Below are 17827 nucleotides of genomic sequence, written 5' to 3'. Positions count from 1 at the left end.
TCACAATTTCTCAAGCAGTACATGAGTTGATGCCTTCACACAGCACACGCAAACTGTAAAAACTGTCTAGAGCAAAAATAGTCTATTCGCTCGCTGAGCTTATATATTTTATGGAAACTGATTTATAAAAGGGATCCTTCAATAGTGAAAAGAGTAGCAATATGCTGGCTACTGTTGAGCCTGCTAAAAGAAAGCTACAAAAAGACACCTAACATTTGTCTTGACTAGCCCATACTAGCCAGGTCGATATCTTGTTTGGAACAAAGAACGTCTAGGGGCAGCGTCCTATTTTGAGATGTATAATATATATATATATATATATATATATATATATATATATATATATATATATATATATATTATACATGTATTATTTTCTCTCTCAAATTGACTTAATTTAGAAACAAAAATTAATGTAGTTAATACAATTCTAAAGATTAGAGTATTGACTTTCATTGCTAAATTATGTTACACAGCTTTTAAATACATATCATTATAACCAAATATAGCCTATTAATAGCTGAATATAGAGAGAAAGCATGCCAACCTATAGGCTCTGCATGACCCCAATGTATTTAAAAACTACACCATGAAAAACAGTTAACGTTGGACCCTGGTGATATTATGAATCTACAATGTACTGTATGCTCTGGGCAACATGGGTCTGGGAGGCTCACAGGGATATTGGTATCCAGAGTACTCCACCAATTATAACTTTAACTCAATAATGAACATAAATGCACTGTATTTAAGCTTTAAAACTGTAAAGTTCTCTCTGCCAAATGACAAAATGTGTATAATTGCAGGAAATGAGCTTAAAAATGTATATATGTATTTATTTTTCTTCGATGCCAAGAGGTGGGTCTGTTCTTTCCCAGGGCTAAATAATTGATTGGTCCGGCCATGCACTGCCGAAGTCATAGTAAAACTCCACGTATGGTATTTTTATCGAACTCGAGTTGTGTCATGATTATGAGGTCAGCGATGAATTTGCTGTCATAAAAGGGGTCCCTGGCCACAAAAAGCTTGAGAACCCCTACATTAGAGCATCTAGCAGAATAGTCCAATCAAAAAAAGTCAGACTACGGAGTAAGATAGTGGTCACGTTTAGCCATTGTACAGCGTACATACGCTCACACCTCTCACGCCAAGTTCACATTACCCACAAGTACCCCGTTATGTTAACCCGAATGGCATGCATTTCAATAGGGACGTCCACAATGGAGTGGAAATGCAATGCCCCCCTTGCGGTTGAAAGCTCCGTTGCAAGACGAACCCCTCAAACTTTGAGACGTCTTTAGTCCAGCTAGAGTCCATCAAAGAATAGGAAGTTACCAAACCACAGGAAATGAAAATATTGAAGGCTTTATGGGATAGCTAGCAACTTGTAAACAATTACCCATTCCTACAAGTGAGCACTATTTTAATAGTAAATGTTAAATAATACACATTGGCTGTTACGCCCATTATATTATGACTGTTGCCTCCCATTTAAGTTTGTGACTTTTTTTCATCTACACACTCATTACATTTTAGCTTCAGGAGAAAAGCACATAGTGCTAGCTAAAGCTAACAACGTCTTCATCAAGTAACGTTAGCCTATCAAAAATATACGATTACCTCTCCAATTAGAATTTAAAAGTACAGTAGGCCTACCTCACAACAAACCATGCTTAATTTATATTTATAATATCATGCAAATCATTCGTAAAAGTAAATTGGTAAAAGCAAAGTATGACTGAAAACGTGGGTATTATTCACGGGGGAGTTGAGATGTACTATATGGAAGCCTATTCCCACCACCCAAAAATAAAATATATATAGATCACATATATACAGTTGAAGTCAGAAGTTTACATACACCTTAGCCAAATACATTTAAACTCAGTTTTTCTAAATTCCTGACATTTAATCCTAGTAAAAATTCCCTGTCTTAGCTCAGTTAGGATCACCACTTTATTTTAAGAATGTGAAATGCTAGAATAATAGTAGAGAGAATGATTTATTTCAGCTTACATTTCTTTCATCACATTCCCAGTGGGTCAGAAGTTTACATACACTCAATTAGTATTTGGTAGCATTGCCTTTAAATTGTTTAACTTGGGTCAAACGTTTCAGCTAGCCTTCCACAAGCTTCACACAATAAGTTGGGTGAATTTTGGCCCATTCCTTCTGACAGAGCTGGTGTAACCGAGTCAGGTTTGTAGGCCTCCTTGCTCGCACACGCTTTTTCAGTTCTGCCCACAAATTTTCTATAGGATTGAGGTCAGGGCTTTGTGATGGCCACTCCAATAGCTTGAATAAGTTGTCCTTAAGCCATTTTACCACAACTTTGGAAGTATGCGTGGGGTCATTAACCATTTGGAAGACCCATTTGCAAACAAGCTTTAACTTCCTGACTGATGTCTTGAGATGTTGCCTCAATATACCACATCATTTTCATTCCTCATGATGCCATATACTTTATGAAGTGCACCAGTCCCTCCTGCAGCAAAGCACCCCCACAGCATGATGCTGCCACCCCCGTGCTTCACGGCTGGGATGGTGTTCAATGGCTTGCAAACCTGCCCCTTTTTCCTCCAAACATAACAATGGTCATTATGGCCAAACAGTTCTATTTTTGTTTCATCAGACCAGAGGTCAATTCTCCAAAAAGTACGATCTTTGTCCCCATGTGCAGTTGCAAACCGTAGTATGTATTTTTCATGGCTGTTTTGGAGCAGTGGCTTCTTCCTTGCTGAGCGGCCTTTCAGGTTACGTCGATATAGGACTCGTTTTACTGTGGATATAGATACTTTTGTATTCGTTTCCTCCAGCATCTTCACATGGTCCTTTGCAGTTGTTCTGGGATTGATTTGCACTTTTCCCACCAAAGTACGTGCATCTCTAGGAGACAGAACGCGTCTCCTATCCTGAGCGGTATGACGGCTGCGTGGCCCCATGGTGTTTATACTTGCGTACTATTCTTTGTACAGATGAACGTGGTACCTTCAGTCATTTGGAAATTGCTCCCAAGGATGGACCAGACTTGTGGAGGTCTACAATTTCTTTCCTGAGGTCTTGGCTGATTTCTTTAGATTTTCCCATGATGTCAAGCAAAGAGGCACTGAGTTTGAAGGTTGGCCTTGAAATACATCCACAGGTACACCTCCAATTGACTCAAATAGCATATCAGAAGCTTCTAAAGCCATGACATTATTTTCTGGAATTTTCCAAGCTGTTTAAAGGCACAATCAACTTTGAGTATGTAAACTTCTGACCCACTGGTACTGTGATACAGTGAATTATAAGTGAAATAATCTGTCTGTAAACAATTGTTGGAAAAAGTACATGTATCATGCACAAAGTAGATGTCCTAACCGACTTGCCAAAACTATAGTTTGTTAACAGAAAATGTGTGGAGTGGTTGAAAAACAAGTTTTAATGACTCCAACCTAAGTGTATGTAAACTTCAACTGTAGGTTATGCATCTTCATTTGTAGCATTGATTTCCTTCGATCCACGTTGCAGAGATCAGCACAACAGGGCCGCCAGCAAACGTGTGGCGAGCTGGCATTTGCTCCAGCACTTTTTTTTATTATTGTATTTTTCCCCCCTTTTTCATGATATCCAATTGGTAGTTACAGTCTTGTCTCATCGCTGCAACTCCCGTACGGACTCAGGAGAGGCGAAGGTCAAGAGCCATGCATCCTCCGAAACATGACCCTACCAAGCCGCACTGCTTCTTGATACATTGCTCGCTTAACCCGGAAGCCAGCTGAAACAATGTGTCTGAGGAAACACTGTACAACTGGCGACCGTGTCAGCATGCATGCGGCCGGCCCGGCACAGAAGTCGCTAGAGCGCGATGGGACAAGGACATCCCGGCCGGCCAAACCCTCCCTTACCCGGACGACGCTGGACCAATTGTTTGTCGCATCATGGGTCTCCCGGTCACTGCCGGCTGAGACACAGCCCAGGATCGAACCCGGGTCTTTAGTGACGCCTCACACTGCGATGCAGTGCCTTAAACTGCTGCGCCACTCGGGAAGCCCCAGCACTTTTGATTTGGTTTAATTAAAAAAAGCGCTGAAGAGGGACAATGTACTGTTGTTTAGACTGATTCACCTCATGATTTGTTTGGCAGGATATTCATGATTTCATTCTCGCTATGTCCAGGAACTTTTCCAGGAGTAAAAAAAAATTCAAAAACAATTTGATCCTTGTTTTTATATCAGAAAAACTCCTGAATTTAGGGAGGATGAAAACATTAAAACCCTTTACACAGACAAAGAGACAACTGCGATTGGACAAAAACTAACAGGGTTGAGATTGCTGTACGCAATGTTGCATCATGTAGGCATTTGCATCTGTAATTAAAAAGATACTCATACAGTATGTCATCACTAGTGTTGATTGATTAATTCCAGTCAATCATTTTGGATTTAAAAAAGTCTATATAGCCTAGCCACCCGAAGTTTGAATAGAAACCAAATTGTATCACATTTTCTCAGAACACAAACAAATGGGCCTATTTTAGACTATACATGCATAGTTTAGGCTATAAAAACATGCCATTACACTTCCCCTGGCCCAGATGAAAACAGAGCGCATAGGCTTCTCGAGTCTACCAGCAGCTGTGGTTATTTCCAGTAGGCTACAGTTGATCTGACAATCACAGACTAATTGTGCACCTTAAATCATGAGGCATTTTTTGTGGCGGGTATGGGCTTCCATTTCTTTTTTAAACAGCTCGTCGCAACTCCGCAGTGAATTCACTTAGACCCACGTTCCGTTGCAATTTGCTTTTACCACATGTAATGATTTGCATAATATGGATAGAAATTATGCCTGTTTTGTTGTAATGATGCGGCTCATTTTTGATAGGCTAACATTAGTTAATGAAGACATGTTAGCAACTCTGTGCTTTTGTCTTGAAGCTAAAAAGTGTAGCCTACAGAAGAGAAAATAAACCCGTTAATTGTCTGCACATGCTTGTAAATTGTGTAATATGGTTTGGTTGCATTATTCAATAGTAGGACCGCGACTACATCGCGATACTAGCAAGGAAACAAAACAGGAGGTGGATTAAATTTCTTTAGTAAAACAGCCCTAATGTTGGAAACAAACATCATTATGTTGTCATATAGTCACATGTATTTATTTTTCAAGCTATAGCACACAATATTTTACAAACAGCAGGTTTTTAAATGACCAAAGAGTTAAATCTGCTTTGTGTTTTCATTTTTTCCCCATGTGGAAAACGAATAGTGCGATAATGGTATCGTCCAGGCCCTATTCTATAGTATAATATGTCTTAAAAGAAAAGTTTGTTAGTAGCTAGGTTGCCATCCAACTGGCAAAAGATTTTCATACGAATATTCAAAAAGCGACATATAAACAAGAGGCACATTTTCCCACTGATGCGTTTCCATCAAATGTACTTGTTTCATATAAGGTTGTGCATGATAACATAGTGCACATACAAATACATTTTACGGTTAAATTCCCATGTACCTAATAAAACATACAAGATAAATGGGTTTCCTTGGCATTTTCAACTCTACTGAGTCGTTTTCTCACAGTTTTTTTCCCATTAAATAGCGAGTGTGCCCACTCTGGTATCGGCAAGGGCACTTTAAAAGTGCACGCATAGTCTACATCATGAGATTTTATGAACAAAAGAGCAAAACTATTTATATTTTTTAAATTATCATGTCACCAGAATAAGACCCTAGATATTTATTGGAAAGTTGCATCAAGCTCATCACCTTGCACTTTCACCCACCCTGTGAAATTCATCACCATTTATAGGTCAACAAACTGAATGCTTTCCCGACGAGTCGTAGTGGGAAGACCACACAACGTGTCATCGCGTGATTCCTAGTTTACTTCGATATGATGGTCATTATATCAATATTTGCGCATTAAAGCTTTTCCAACGACATTATTCGCATAATTCATTTTACCCACACAAAAATCTCTCACCTTGTCTAGTGTATTTTGTGTTGTCGACATTTGGAAAATTTACAGATTTTTGTTTTGTTTCCATCAGGCCTGTCATGACATGTTTAATCCAACACGTACTTTACTCACACAAAAAAAGGTTGGATGGAAATCTGGTTAGAATAGTTTGTGCTTACTGTGACTGCTGTGATATTTGAGGTCAAATTGAGCTGCGGAACAAAAATGCTGTGTTGCCAGCCACAATGAAAGTTAAAGCCCATAATGTGAATTGAAAAATGTTAATGTCTTAAGCCACTCTGCTCCAGAATCTCCTTCATATCTCGTAGTAGGGCGAGCGAGAACATGAGGGTGGCCCACATCGTGTCATTTAAACTGAAATACCAGTCCATACAAATGCCAGGCCAGGGTCTTGAGAAGTAAGGAAATGGGCTTATTTGGCCAATCTTTTAGAAGGGGAGGGTGTATCTACGTGGGATTCAGAGGTCACGTTGCCAACGAACCCAAGCTGTGTATCAAGCCGAGGAAATGTAGGCCACTCCATCCTATAGCTAATAGCCAGACAGAGCCCTACAGAGAAGGGAATTAGGCCATACAGGCAGGGAGAATATGGTAACACAGAGGTTTACCATCATTCACTGATCAGATCAAATCAATGTAGCTAGGCTAGGGAGACCAGCTGGCACCGGACTACAGGCTTGCCACTGACAAATCCACACACACACACACACACACACACACACACACACACACAACCTGATTCTCTCTCTTATGGACCGAGAAGGATACAGGCAAGGGGAAGTTAGATGGGATTGGTAGAAAAAGGAGAAGCGTAGAAAAGAGGAAAAGAGCCTTCTAATAACTACCGTAACTATCTCGGCACATACTGAAAGTGCTTTGTTTAGCACATATACACAGATTTATTTCTGTAACCCTGCAATGACACAGGAAATCGAAGTGTTGGTTGGTTGGCTGCACTGCAGGGCCAATCACATGCATAGCAACTGGCCAGATAGGAAAGACTAAAGACCACAAAGTGAAACGGAGCAGGTTTCACCTGACCAGACAGTGAACAAGCTCTGCAGTTCACTGGAAGAGCCAACCTTCGGTGGACTATTCATACGCTCCGTTGGCACCACAGTCTGTCAGAAACATTCAACTCAAACCCTTTGATGCACATGAAAATGACATGGGCGAATGTGTACGATTATGGTTGCCAATTTGACAAGCATAAAGTTAATTCTGGTGAATGACACACAGAAGATAATATTGCATGTTTTTGTTCAACAGGATGCAGTATCATAACATTCTAATTTTAACCATGGTCCGCCTCGCCATGGTCCAACGTCAACGATCATGTTCCACCATCAGTTCCATTCTCCCTCTTGTCCAGCCCAAACACATGACTCTCTCTCTCACACACACCATTCTCACACTTGTCCTCACACAAACACATTACCAAGGTAGCTTAGCAGTTCAGACGTATTTTTCCGTGTTGTCGTGTCGTGTCCTGTATATATATATATTTACACCTTTTCTTCACATATCTTTTATTTATTTTATTATCCAAGAACTCAACTACAAAAGCTTTCCTGCAAAAGCTTTCCTGCAACCCGCTTCACCAATTACAATAAGTACTATTCACCTCAATCTGAAAATCCATCGTGGAAGATAGCCAGGGGCTAATTCAGAAGCTAGCCTGAAAGCTAATCCAGAAGCTACTCCGATAGCTAGCCAGAAGCTAATCTGTAGCTGCCCCGAAATTAGCCGGTTTGCTGGCTAGCGTTGGTGTTTCAGCTGCCCACGTTTTGCGGTCATCAGCTATTCCTCTAGCTCGATAATCTACCGGCACTTTAGTGCAACGCGACTCGGACCGGAGCATTCCGGGACTTTTTTTCTCTCAGTTTCCCCGGATTCCAACCGCAGCCTCAGCCTCTATTTTGCACCTTGATTTCGCAGCTAGCTAGCTGCATACCGTGTGACTATTGGCTTACGTCGACCCCGGAGCTAACTCAAATCATGCTGGAGCTAGCCAGCTGAGGAGTTCCATCACCATCCGGACCCGCTTCTTTGTTGCTGCTGCAGATACGGAACCCCACCGGGCCTTCACGACTGACTGCCGACGTTATCTGCCCGAGGGATTTATCCAACCGGCACCTCCGTCCCGGCGTTACCTGAACGCTCATCTGAGGCCCGCTAATCGTTAGCTGTCTTATCGGCTGCTATCTGAACAAAACCCCACTACACGGAACCTACCGACGGAAACGCACGAGGTATCTACAAACAGACCTCCATCCTATGCTGCTACCGATAGCCATATACCCGGCCAGCTGTCTGGATCGCCACGACCCCAACCAACCTCTACTCACTGGACCCTTATTTATCACTCGATTAAGCTTGCCTCTCCTTAATGTAAATATGCCTTGTCCATTGCTGTTCTGGTTAGTGTTTATTGGCTTATTTCACTGTAGAGATTCTAGCCCTGCTCTCTATACCATATCCAACCCTGCAGTTCCACCACCCACATATGCGATGACATCACCTGGTTTCAATGATGTTTCTAGAGACAAGATCTCTCTCATCATCACTCAATACCTAGGTTTACCTCCACTGTATTCACATCCTACCATACCTTTGTCTGTACATTATTCCTTTAAACTATTTTATCGCCCCCAGAAACTTCCTTTTACTCTCTGCTCTGGTAGCTCTAGGCGACCAATTCTCATAGCTTTTAGCCGTACTATTATCCTACTTCTCCTCTGTTCCTCTGGTGATGTAGAGGTGAATCCAGGCCCTGCAGTACCTGGCTCCACTCCTATTCCCCAGGCGCTCTCTTTTGATGACTTCTGTAACCGTAATAGCCTTGGCTTCATGCATGTTAACATTAGGAGCCTCCTCCCTAAGTTTGTTTTGTTCACTGCTTTAGCACACTCTACCAACCCGGATGTATTAGCCGTGTCTGAATCCTGGCTTAGAAAGACCACCAAAAATTCAGACATTTTTATCCCCAATTACAATATTTTCAGACAAGATAGAACGGCCAAAGGGGGCGGTGTTGCAATCTACTGCAAAGACTGCCTGCAGAGTTCTGTTATACTATCCAGGTCTGTTCCCAAACAATTTGAACTTCTACTTTTAAAAATCCACCTCTCTAAAAACAAGTCTCTCACCGTTGCCGCCTGCTATAGACCACCCTCTGCCCCCAGCTGTGCTCTGGACACTATATGTGAACTGATTGCCCCCCATCTATCTTCAGAGCTCGTGCTGCTAGGCGACCTAAATTTGAACATGCTCAACACCCCAGCCACCCTACAATCTAAGCTTGATGCCCTCAATCTCACACAAATTATTAATGAACCTACCAGGTACCACCCCAATTCCGTAAACACGGGTACCCTCATAGATATCATCCTAACAAACTTGCCCTCCAAATACACCTCTGCTGTTTTTAACCAAGATCTCAGCGATCACTGCCTCATTGCCTGCATCCGTAATGGGTCAGCGGTCAAACGACCTCCACTCATCACTGTCAAACGCTCCCTGAAACACTTCAGCGAGCAGGCCTTCCTAATTGACCTGGCCGGGGTATCCTGGAAGGATATTGATCTCATCCCGTCAGTAGAGGATGCCTGGTCATTTTTTAAAAATGCCTTCCTCACCATCTTGAATAAGCATGCCCCATTCAAGAAATTTAGAACCAGGAACAGATATAGCCCTTGGTTCTCTCCTGACCTGACTGCCCTTAACCAACAGAAAAACATCCTATGGCGTTCTGCATTAGCATCGAACAGCCCCCGTGATATGCAACTTTTCAGGGAAGCCAGAAACCAATATACACAGGCAGTTAGAACAGCCAAGGCTAGCTTTTTCAAGCAGAAATTTGCTTCCTGCAACACAAATTCAAAAAAGTTCTGGGACACCGTAAAGTCCATGGAGAATAAGATCACCTCCTCCCAGCTTCCAACCGCTCTGAAGATAGGAAACACTGTCACCACCGACAAATCCACTATAATTGAGAATTTCAATAAGCATTTTTCTACGGCTGGCCATGCTTTCCACCTGGCTACCCCTACCCCGGACAACAGCACTGCCCTCCCCTCTGCTACTCGCCCAAGCCTTCCCCATTTCTCTTTCTCCCAAATTCAGTCAGCTGATGTTCTTAATGAGCTGCAAAATCTGGACCCTTACAAATCAGCCGGGCTAGATAATCTGGACCCTTTCTTTCTAAAACTATCTGCTGAAATTGTTGCCACCCCTATTACTAGCCTCTTCAACCTCTCTTTCGTGTCGTCTGAGATCCCCAAAGATTGGAAAGCAGCTGCGGTTATCCCCCTCTTCAAAGGGGGGGACACCCTTGACCCTAACTGCTACAGACCTATATCTATCCTACCCTGCCTTTCTAAGGTCTTCGAAAGCCAAGTCAACAAACAGATTACCGACCATTTCGAATCACACCACACCTTCTCCGCTATGCAATCTGGTTTCAGAGCTGGTCATGGGTGCACCTCAGCCACGCTCAAGGTCATAAACGATATCGTAACCGCCATCGATAGGAAACAATACTGTGCAGCCGTATTCATTGACCTGGCCAAGGCTTTTGACTCTGTCAATCACCACATCCTCATTGGCAGACTCGACAGCCTTGGTTTCTCTAATGATTGCCTCGCCTGGTTCACCAACTACTTCTCTGATAGAGTTCAGTGTGTCAAATCGGAGGGTCTGTTGTCCGGGCCTCTGGCAGTCTCTATGGGGGTGCCACAGGGTTCAATTCTTGGACCGACTCTCTTCTCTGTTTACATCAATGATGTCGCTCTTGCTGCTGGTGATTCTCTGATCCACCTCTACGCAGACGACACTATTCTGTATACTTCTGGCCCTTCTTTTGACACTGTGTTAACAACCCTCCAGGCGAGCTTCAATGCCATACAACTCTCCTTCCGTGGCCTCCAACTGCTCTTAAATACAAGTAAAACCAAATGCATGCTCTTCAACCGATCGCTGCCTGCTCCTGCCCGCCTGTCCAACATCACTACTTTGGACGGCTCTGACTTAGAATATGTGGACAACTACAAATACCTAGGTGTCTGGTTAGACTGTAAACTCTCCTTCCAGACCCACATCAAACATCTCCAATCCAAAGTCAAATCTAGAATTGGCTTCCTATTCCGCAACAAAGCATCCTTTACTCATGCTGCCAAACATACCCTTGTAAAACTGACCATCCTACCAATCCTCGACTTCGGTGATGTCATTTACAAAATAGCCTCCAAAACCCTACTCAATAAATTGGATGCAGTCTATCACAGTGCCATCCGTTTTGTCACCAAAGCCCCATATACTACCCACCACTGCGACCTGTACACTCTCGTTGGCTGGCCCTCGCTTCATACTCGTCGCCAAACCCATTGGTTCCAGGTCATCTACAAGACCCTGCTAGGTAAAGTCCCCCCTTATCTCAGCTCGCTGGTCACCATAGCAGCACCTACCCGTAGCACGCGCTCCAGCAGGTATATCTCTCTAGTCACCCCCAAAACCAATTCTTCCTTTGGACGCCTCTCCTTCCAGTTCTCTGCTGCCAATGACTGGAACGAACTACAAAAATCTCTGAAACTGGAAACACCTATCTCCCTCACTAGCTTTAAGCACCAGCTGTCAGAGCAGCTCATAGATTACTGCACCTGTACATAACCCATCTACAATTTAGCCCAAACAACTACCTCTTTACCTACTGTATTTATTTATTAATTTATTTTGCTCCTTTGCACCCCATTATTTCTGTCTCTACTTTGCACTTTCTTCCAATGCAAACCAACCATTCCAGTGTTTTTTTTAGTTTTTATTTTACCTGCTGTGTTGTACTCACTTCGCCTCCATGGCCTTTTTATATTTTTATTTATTTATACATATATCTGTTTGCCTTCACCTCCCTTATCTCACCTCACTTGCTCACATTGTATATAGACTTATTTTTTTATCTTTTTCACTGTATTATATGTTTGTTTTTACTCCATGTGTAACTATGTGTTGTTGTATGTGTCGAACTGCTTTGCTTTATCTTGGCCAGGTCGCAATTGTAAATGAGAACGTGTTCTCAATTTGCCTACCTGGTTAAATAAAGGTTAAATAAAAATAAATAAATAAAAATAAAATAAAATAAATAAAAACACAGGTCCCGCGGCCAGTGGGGTGACAGAGCAGAGCAGACTGATCCTCAGCTGATACGACCTAGTTTCTATTCAAGCCCAGTCCCTCTCTTTGTTCCTCAGCTGCCTCCTGCTCCACAAAGAGCCTTCACAATCTACTCTATGCCTGAATTGAGAAAGAACCCCCAATATCCATTTGTATTTATTACGGATCCCCATTAGCTGCTGCTAAAGTAGCACCTACTCTTCCTGTGGTCCAGCAAAATTAAGGCAGTTTATACAATTTTAAAAACATTACAATACATTCACAGATTTCACAACACACTGTGTGCCCTCAGGCCCCTACTCCACCAACACCACATATCTACAGTACTAAATCCATGTGTATGTATAGTGCGTATGTTATCGTGTGTGTGTGTGTGTGTGTGTGTGTGTGCCAATGTTTGTGTTGCTTCACAGTGCCCGCTGTTCCATAAGGTGTCTTTTATATGTTTTTTAAATCTAATTGTACTGCTTGCATCAGTTACTTGATTTGGACTAGAGTTCCATGTAGTCACGGCTCTATGTAGTACTGTGTGCCTCCCATAGTATGTTCTGGACTTGGGGACTGTGAAGAGACCCCTTGTGGCATGTCTTGTGGGGTATGCATGGGTGTCCGAGCTGTGTGCCAGTAGTTTAGACAGATAGCTCGGTGCATTCAACAACCTCTTAAAAATACAAGTAGCGATGAAGTCAATATCTCCTCTACTTTCAACCAGGAGAGATTGACATGCATGTTATTAATACTAGCTCTCTGTGTACATCCAAGGGCCAGCCGTGCTGCCCTGTTCTGAGCCAATTGCAATTGTGGCACCTGACCACACGACTGAATAGTAGTCAAGGTGCGACAAAACTAGGGTCTGTAGGACCTGCCTTGTTGATAGTGTTGTTAAGGCAGAGCATCGCCATTCCTTCCTGTAGAGCACCACCTCCTTCACAGGAGCGACTCGTCTTGTCATTTTATTCACAGGTTCATTCATTTTCACCTCAGACGGGAGGATGGGCCTCTCCTGATGATGATGATGATGAGTCATAAGGGTGGGAGGAGGAGTGCTACATGATTAATCTCAAGAGGGGAAGGAAATTAGGGTTTCAGTGCTGTGAGGTACGTAAGTAAAAATACTTTAAAGTACTACGTAAGTAGTTATTTTGGGTATCTGTACTTCACTTTTATATTTTTGACAACTTTTACTTCACTACATTTCTAAAGAAAATAATGTACTTTTTACTCCATACATTTTCCCTGACACCCAAAAGTACTTGTTACATTTTGAATGCTTAGCAGGACTGGAAAATTCACACATAAAGAGAATATTCATGGTCATCCCTACTCCCTCTGATCTGGCCGTCTCACCAAACATACACTATATATACACAAAAGTATGTGGACACCCCGTCAAATTAGTGGATTTGGCTATTTCAGCCACTGACAAGTGTATAAAAATCGAACACACAGCCATGCAATCTCCATAAACAAACATTGGCAGTAGAATGGCCTTACTGAAGAGCACAGTGACTTTCAACGTGGCATCGTAATAGGATGCCACCTTTCCAACAACGGGTTATCAAATTTCTGCTCTGGTCATCTTTAAGTGCTGTTATAGTGAAGTGGTAACGTCTAGGAGCAACAACAACTCAGCTGCAAAGTGGTAGGCCACACAAGCTCACAGAACGGGACCGCCGAGTGTTGAAGCGCATAGCGCATAAAAGTTGTCTGTCCTCGGTTGCAACACTCACTACCTCTGGAAGCAATGTCAGCACAATAACTGTTTGTTGGGAGCTTCATTAAATGAGTTTCCATAGCTGCGCAGCAGCACAAAAGCCTAAGATCACCATGTGCAATCCCAACCATCAGCTGGAGTGGTGTTGGACTCTGGAGCAGTGGAAACACATTCTCTGGAGTGATGATTCAAGCTTCACCATCTGGCAGTCCGACGGACGAAACTGAGTTTGGTTTGTCGAGATCGGTGAGGAAGAACTTGACTGGCCTTCACAGAGCCCTGACCTCAACCCCATCAAAACACTTTTGGGATGAATTGGAATGTCAACTGCGAGCCAGGCCTAATTGCCCAACATCAGTGAACCAACCTTACTAATGCTCTGGTGGCTGAATGCAAGCAAGTTCCCGTAGCAATGTTCCAACATCTAGTGGAAAGCCTTCCCAGAAGAGTGGAGGCTGTTATAGCAGCAAAAGGGGGACCAACTCCATATTAATGCACACGATTTTGGAATGAGACGTTAGATGAGCAGGTATCCACATACTTTAGGTAATGTAGTGTACATGCTTGGTTTGTAAATTATGTCTGCTGGGGTGTGCCCCTGGCTATCTGTAAAAAAAAAAGATTTTTAAAAAAAGAACATTGTACCATCTGGTTTGCTTAATATAAGGAATTTGAAATGATTTATACTTGTACTTTTGATACTTAAGTATATTTTAGCAATTATATTCACTTTTGATATTTAAGTATATTTAAAACCAAATACTTTTAGACTTTTACTGAAGTAGTATTTTACTGGGTGACTTTCACTTGAGTCATTTTCTATCTTTTACTTTTTTCACCACTGAGTAACATACATGCTGTTGCTGAGGATGACACATGACTCACGTAGTCCTCTGCTCTAGACTTTGAGGCTCAAAGAGCCATTGAGTGCGACCTGTTAGTTCAAAGTAAGGTTTCGGCTCCAAAATCATCAGTGCTCTATTTCACAGTTGAAGTTGACCCCTTCGAAACTGACCTTATCAGCAACCACATCCAAAACCTGCCTGATGGACCAACATGTCTCTCCAGTATATCTCCCTGTGTCTGTCCTACAATACACACTCAATTAGAAGACCCTACATTTTTACCAGCGGTGCTATGAACACCCCCAACACATACAGAGGAGAAACATCCACCCTCCCAAAAAACTAATCTGTGCCAAAGCTTGCTGAACAGAACAGAATCCGATTCCCTAGATCCAAGTGTAATGGTGGGTTTTTTAATAATAAGCACCTGCAGCAACTGTTGCTGCTCTTGTCAAATCTGGCAAAAAGTATTCAACGCAATAGGGTGGAATAAAGCCACATTCTCCACGGGGGCTGATGAATGAAGGCAGCTCTGCAGGAGACAGTGGAAGAGAGATGTTCCATCACTCTGACAGGAGGGAGAGAGAGATGAGAAGGACACTCATACGCTAGTGTCTTCCTGCTAGCAAGGGATTTTTTTTTTTTTAAAGGATGATGGATAGAGAAAGGGTTGTAATAATCGCTTCCCATTTAAGAACAGCAGCATCATACTATACCGTCTCTTACCTGCATGTGTTCAGTAGAGCTGCTGCTCAGGTCATCTCCAGACTCCGAGTCATTCTGGAGCTTCTCTGACCCCTCTCCCGGGGAGTCCCCAGGAGAGGAGGGAGTCCGGTCCGAGTCATGGCTCTGGCTGTGGTTTATATCGTGGTTGTTGGGGGCCCTGGGAGGCGGAGAGTCCGCCCGAATATGCGGTAACTTGGAGTTGTTGCTGTGGTGATGGTTATTGTTGTTGTGTAGGAGCACCAGATCGGCTACGCCAGGGGGCTTGCTGTGCCGTGGGCTTTCCGGGTTCTGGTTGGCATCCTTGGGCAGAGCAGGCGGGGTGACGTGCCCCCAAGAGGGCGAGGGCGTGGAGGTGGGCGACGGACTCCCAAAACTAGACATCTCCTGAGGTGGCCTGTTGTTGAGGTTCTCTTTGGACGCGCTACAGATATCCAGAACTGTAGGCTTTACCCGGATCGTCCAACCCATCCCGCCCGACACGAGGGGCTTCGGTGGGGGCATGAGTGCCCGGCGCACCTCCCTGACGTACTGCGCTGGGACATAGAAGGCTTTCATCCCCTCCTCCTTCCGTACCTGCCACCAGTCCTCGTTGGTCTTCCTTACCAGCATGTAGCACTCCCCCTGCCTGATGGAGATCATCTTATCTTTGGCCTTGTACTCATAGTCGTACTCCACCTCCACGTACACCTGGCCCGGTGCGAGGATGGGCAGATCAACCCCACCGCCGCCAAGCCCCTCACTGTCAGCCATGATGGTGTTGACCACCCCTGACCGCTGACCCTTTAACCTCTGACCCTTAGGTGGTGTTCAGAATCAGAAAGTTGGGGAGGGGATCGACATCTCTCACTGGGCTCCCCTAGACTTCAGGAAGAGAGGGAATAGAGAAAGGTTTCAGTTATGTTTTTAAGCATTTGACGGCATTATTTGTTGGTTATATTTGCCGACCACCAAAGGTTATTTTTGTTTAAGGTTGACCGTGATGGTACCTTCTTTCATCACAGACCAAAACGTTAATTTCTACCTTCATCCCATTCAGACAAACCTGAAACATACAATAAGAGTACTTTACAGCCCTCTGTCTGAATGGCAATTACACACAAACAGACACTACTACTCACCACACCAACACTTGCCTTTAAATCCTACTTTATTACAAGTTTCTTTCAGCAGACAATACTAGGGGTGGCAGGTAGCCAGGTGGGTAGGAGTGTTAGACCAGTAACCAAAAGGTTGATGGATCGAATCCCTGAGCTGACAAGGTAAAAATCTGTCGTTCTGCCCCTGAGCAAGGCTGTTCCCCGGGCACCAAAATATTGATTAAGGCAGCCCTCTGCACCTCTCTGATTCAGAGGGGTTTGGGTTAAACATGGAAGGCACGTTTCAGTTGAATGCATTCAGTTGTACAACTGACTAGGTATCCCCTTTTCCCTAGCATGATGTCACAAGCTATTTCCAGACATGTCAGTAAATAAGGATCTTCCAGGAACAATTAATTTTCAAAAACAACTTTAAAGTCCACAGGATCAGAAACAGAATGACTGGATAGGAAATCCACAGTGTTAACACGATTATCCAACCTCACAGGAACACAGGTGAGGACAGCCTGACCCCCCCCACCCACCCACCCACACACACAGCCTGTCAGACTGCCTCCACTGCAATCTGACATCCTGAAACACAGGCAGGAGAAAGCAGGTGCTTTTCCCGAGGCATGACTGTATGCCTGTATCTATAAGAAGGATGTCCCTCTCATCTACAGAATCGTGAACACACAGATTTAGCCACTGCTGAAGAGTGAACAACAGACGCCCCTCAATAATAGATATATGGTAGTTACAGTGGTCTGGGAGTGAGTGTGAGTGACAGACACTAGGCTATACCACAGAGTGGTGAGTGATGACTATGATTTATGAGAGCATCTTGACTGGCTGCATCACCGCCTTGGTATGGCAACTGCTTGGCATCCAACCGCAAGGCACTACAGAGGGTAGTTTGGACGGCCCAGTACATCACTGGGGCCGAGCTCCCTGTCATCCAGGACCTATATACCAGGCGGTGTGAGATGAAGGCCTTAAAAATTGTCTAAGACTTCAGCCAACCAAGTCACAGACTGTTCTCTCTGCAACCACGTGGCAGGCGATGCCAATGTATCAAGTCTGGTACCAACAGGACCCTGAACAACTTCTACCCCCAAGCCATTAGACTGTTAAATAGTTAGTTAAATAGTTAACCAAAGAGCTACCCGGACTATATGCATTGACACATTTTTTTTTTTTACTCATCACATACGCTGCTGCTACTGTTTATTATCATCTGTCACTTTATTCCTAGTTACAGTATGTGTACATATCTACCTCAATAACCTCATACCGCTGCACATCGACTTGGTACTGGTACCCCTTGTATACAG

At 43.5% G+C, this 17827-nt stretch overlaps 1 protein-coding gene across 3 annotated transcripts in view; it reads right to left on the bottom strand.

Moving 5' to 3' along the window:
* Window positions 1-17827, bottom strand: part of LOC129859463 (rho GTPase-activating protein 12-like) — a 90478-nt gene that overhangs the window by 69971 nt on the left and 2680 nt on the right. For all 3 annotated transcript variants that reach the window (XM_055929283.1, XM_055929282.1, XM_055929284.1), the window contains exon 2: window positions 15418-16278. In XM_055929283.1, the coding sequence (XP_055785258.1) occupies window positions 15418-16167 (750 nt within the window). In that variant the 5' untranslated portion in view covers window positions 16168-16278. The remainder of the gene's footprint in view (window positions 1-15417; window positions 16279-17827) is intronic.

Source organism: Salvelinus fontinalis, chromosome 7 (assembly GCF_029448725.1).
Source record: "Salvelinus fontinalis isolate EN_2023a chromosome 7, ASM2944872v1, whole genome shotgun sequence".
NCBI classification, from domain to species: Eukaryota; Metazoa; Chordata; class Actinopteri; order Salmoniformes; family Salmonidae; genus Salvelinus; species Salvelinus fontinalis.
Note: the sequence above shows the minus strand (reverse complement) of the source record. Positions and strands in the feature narration are given on the sequence as shown.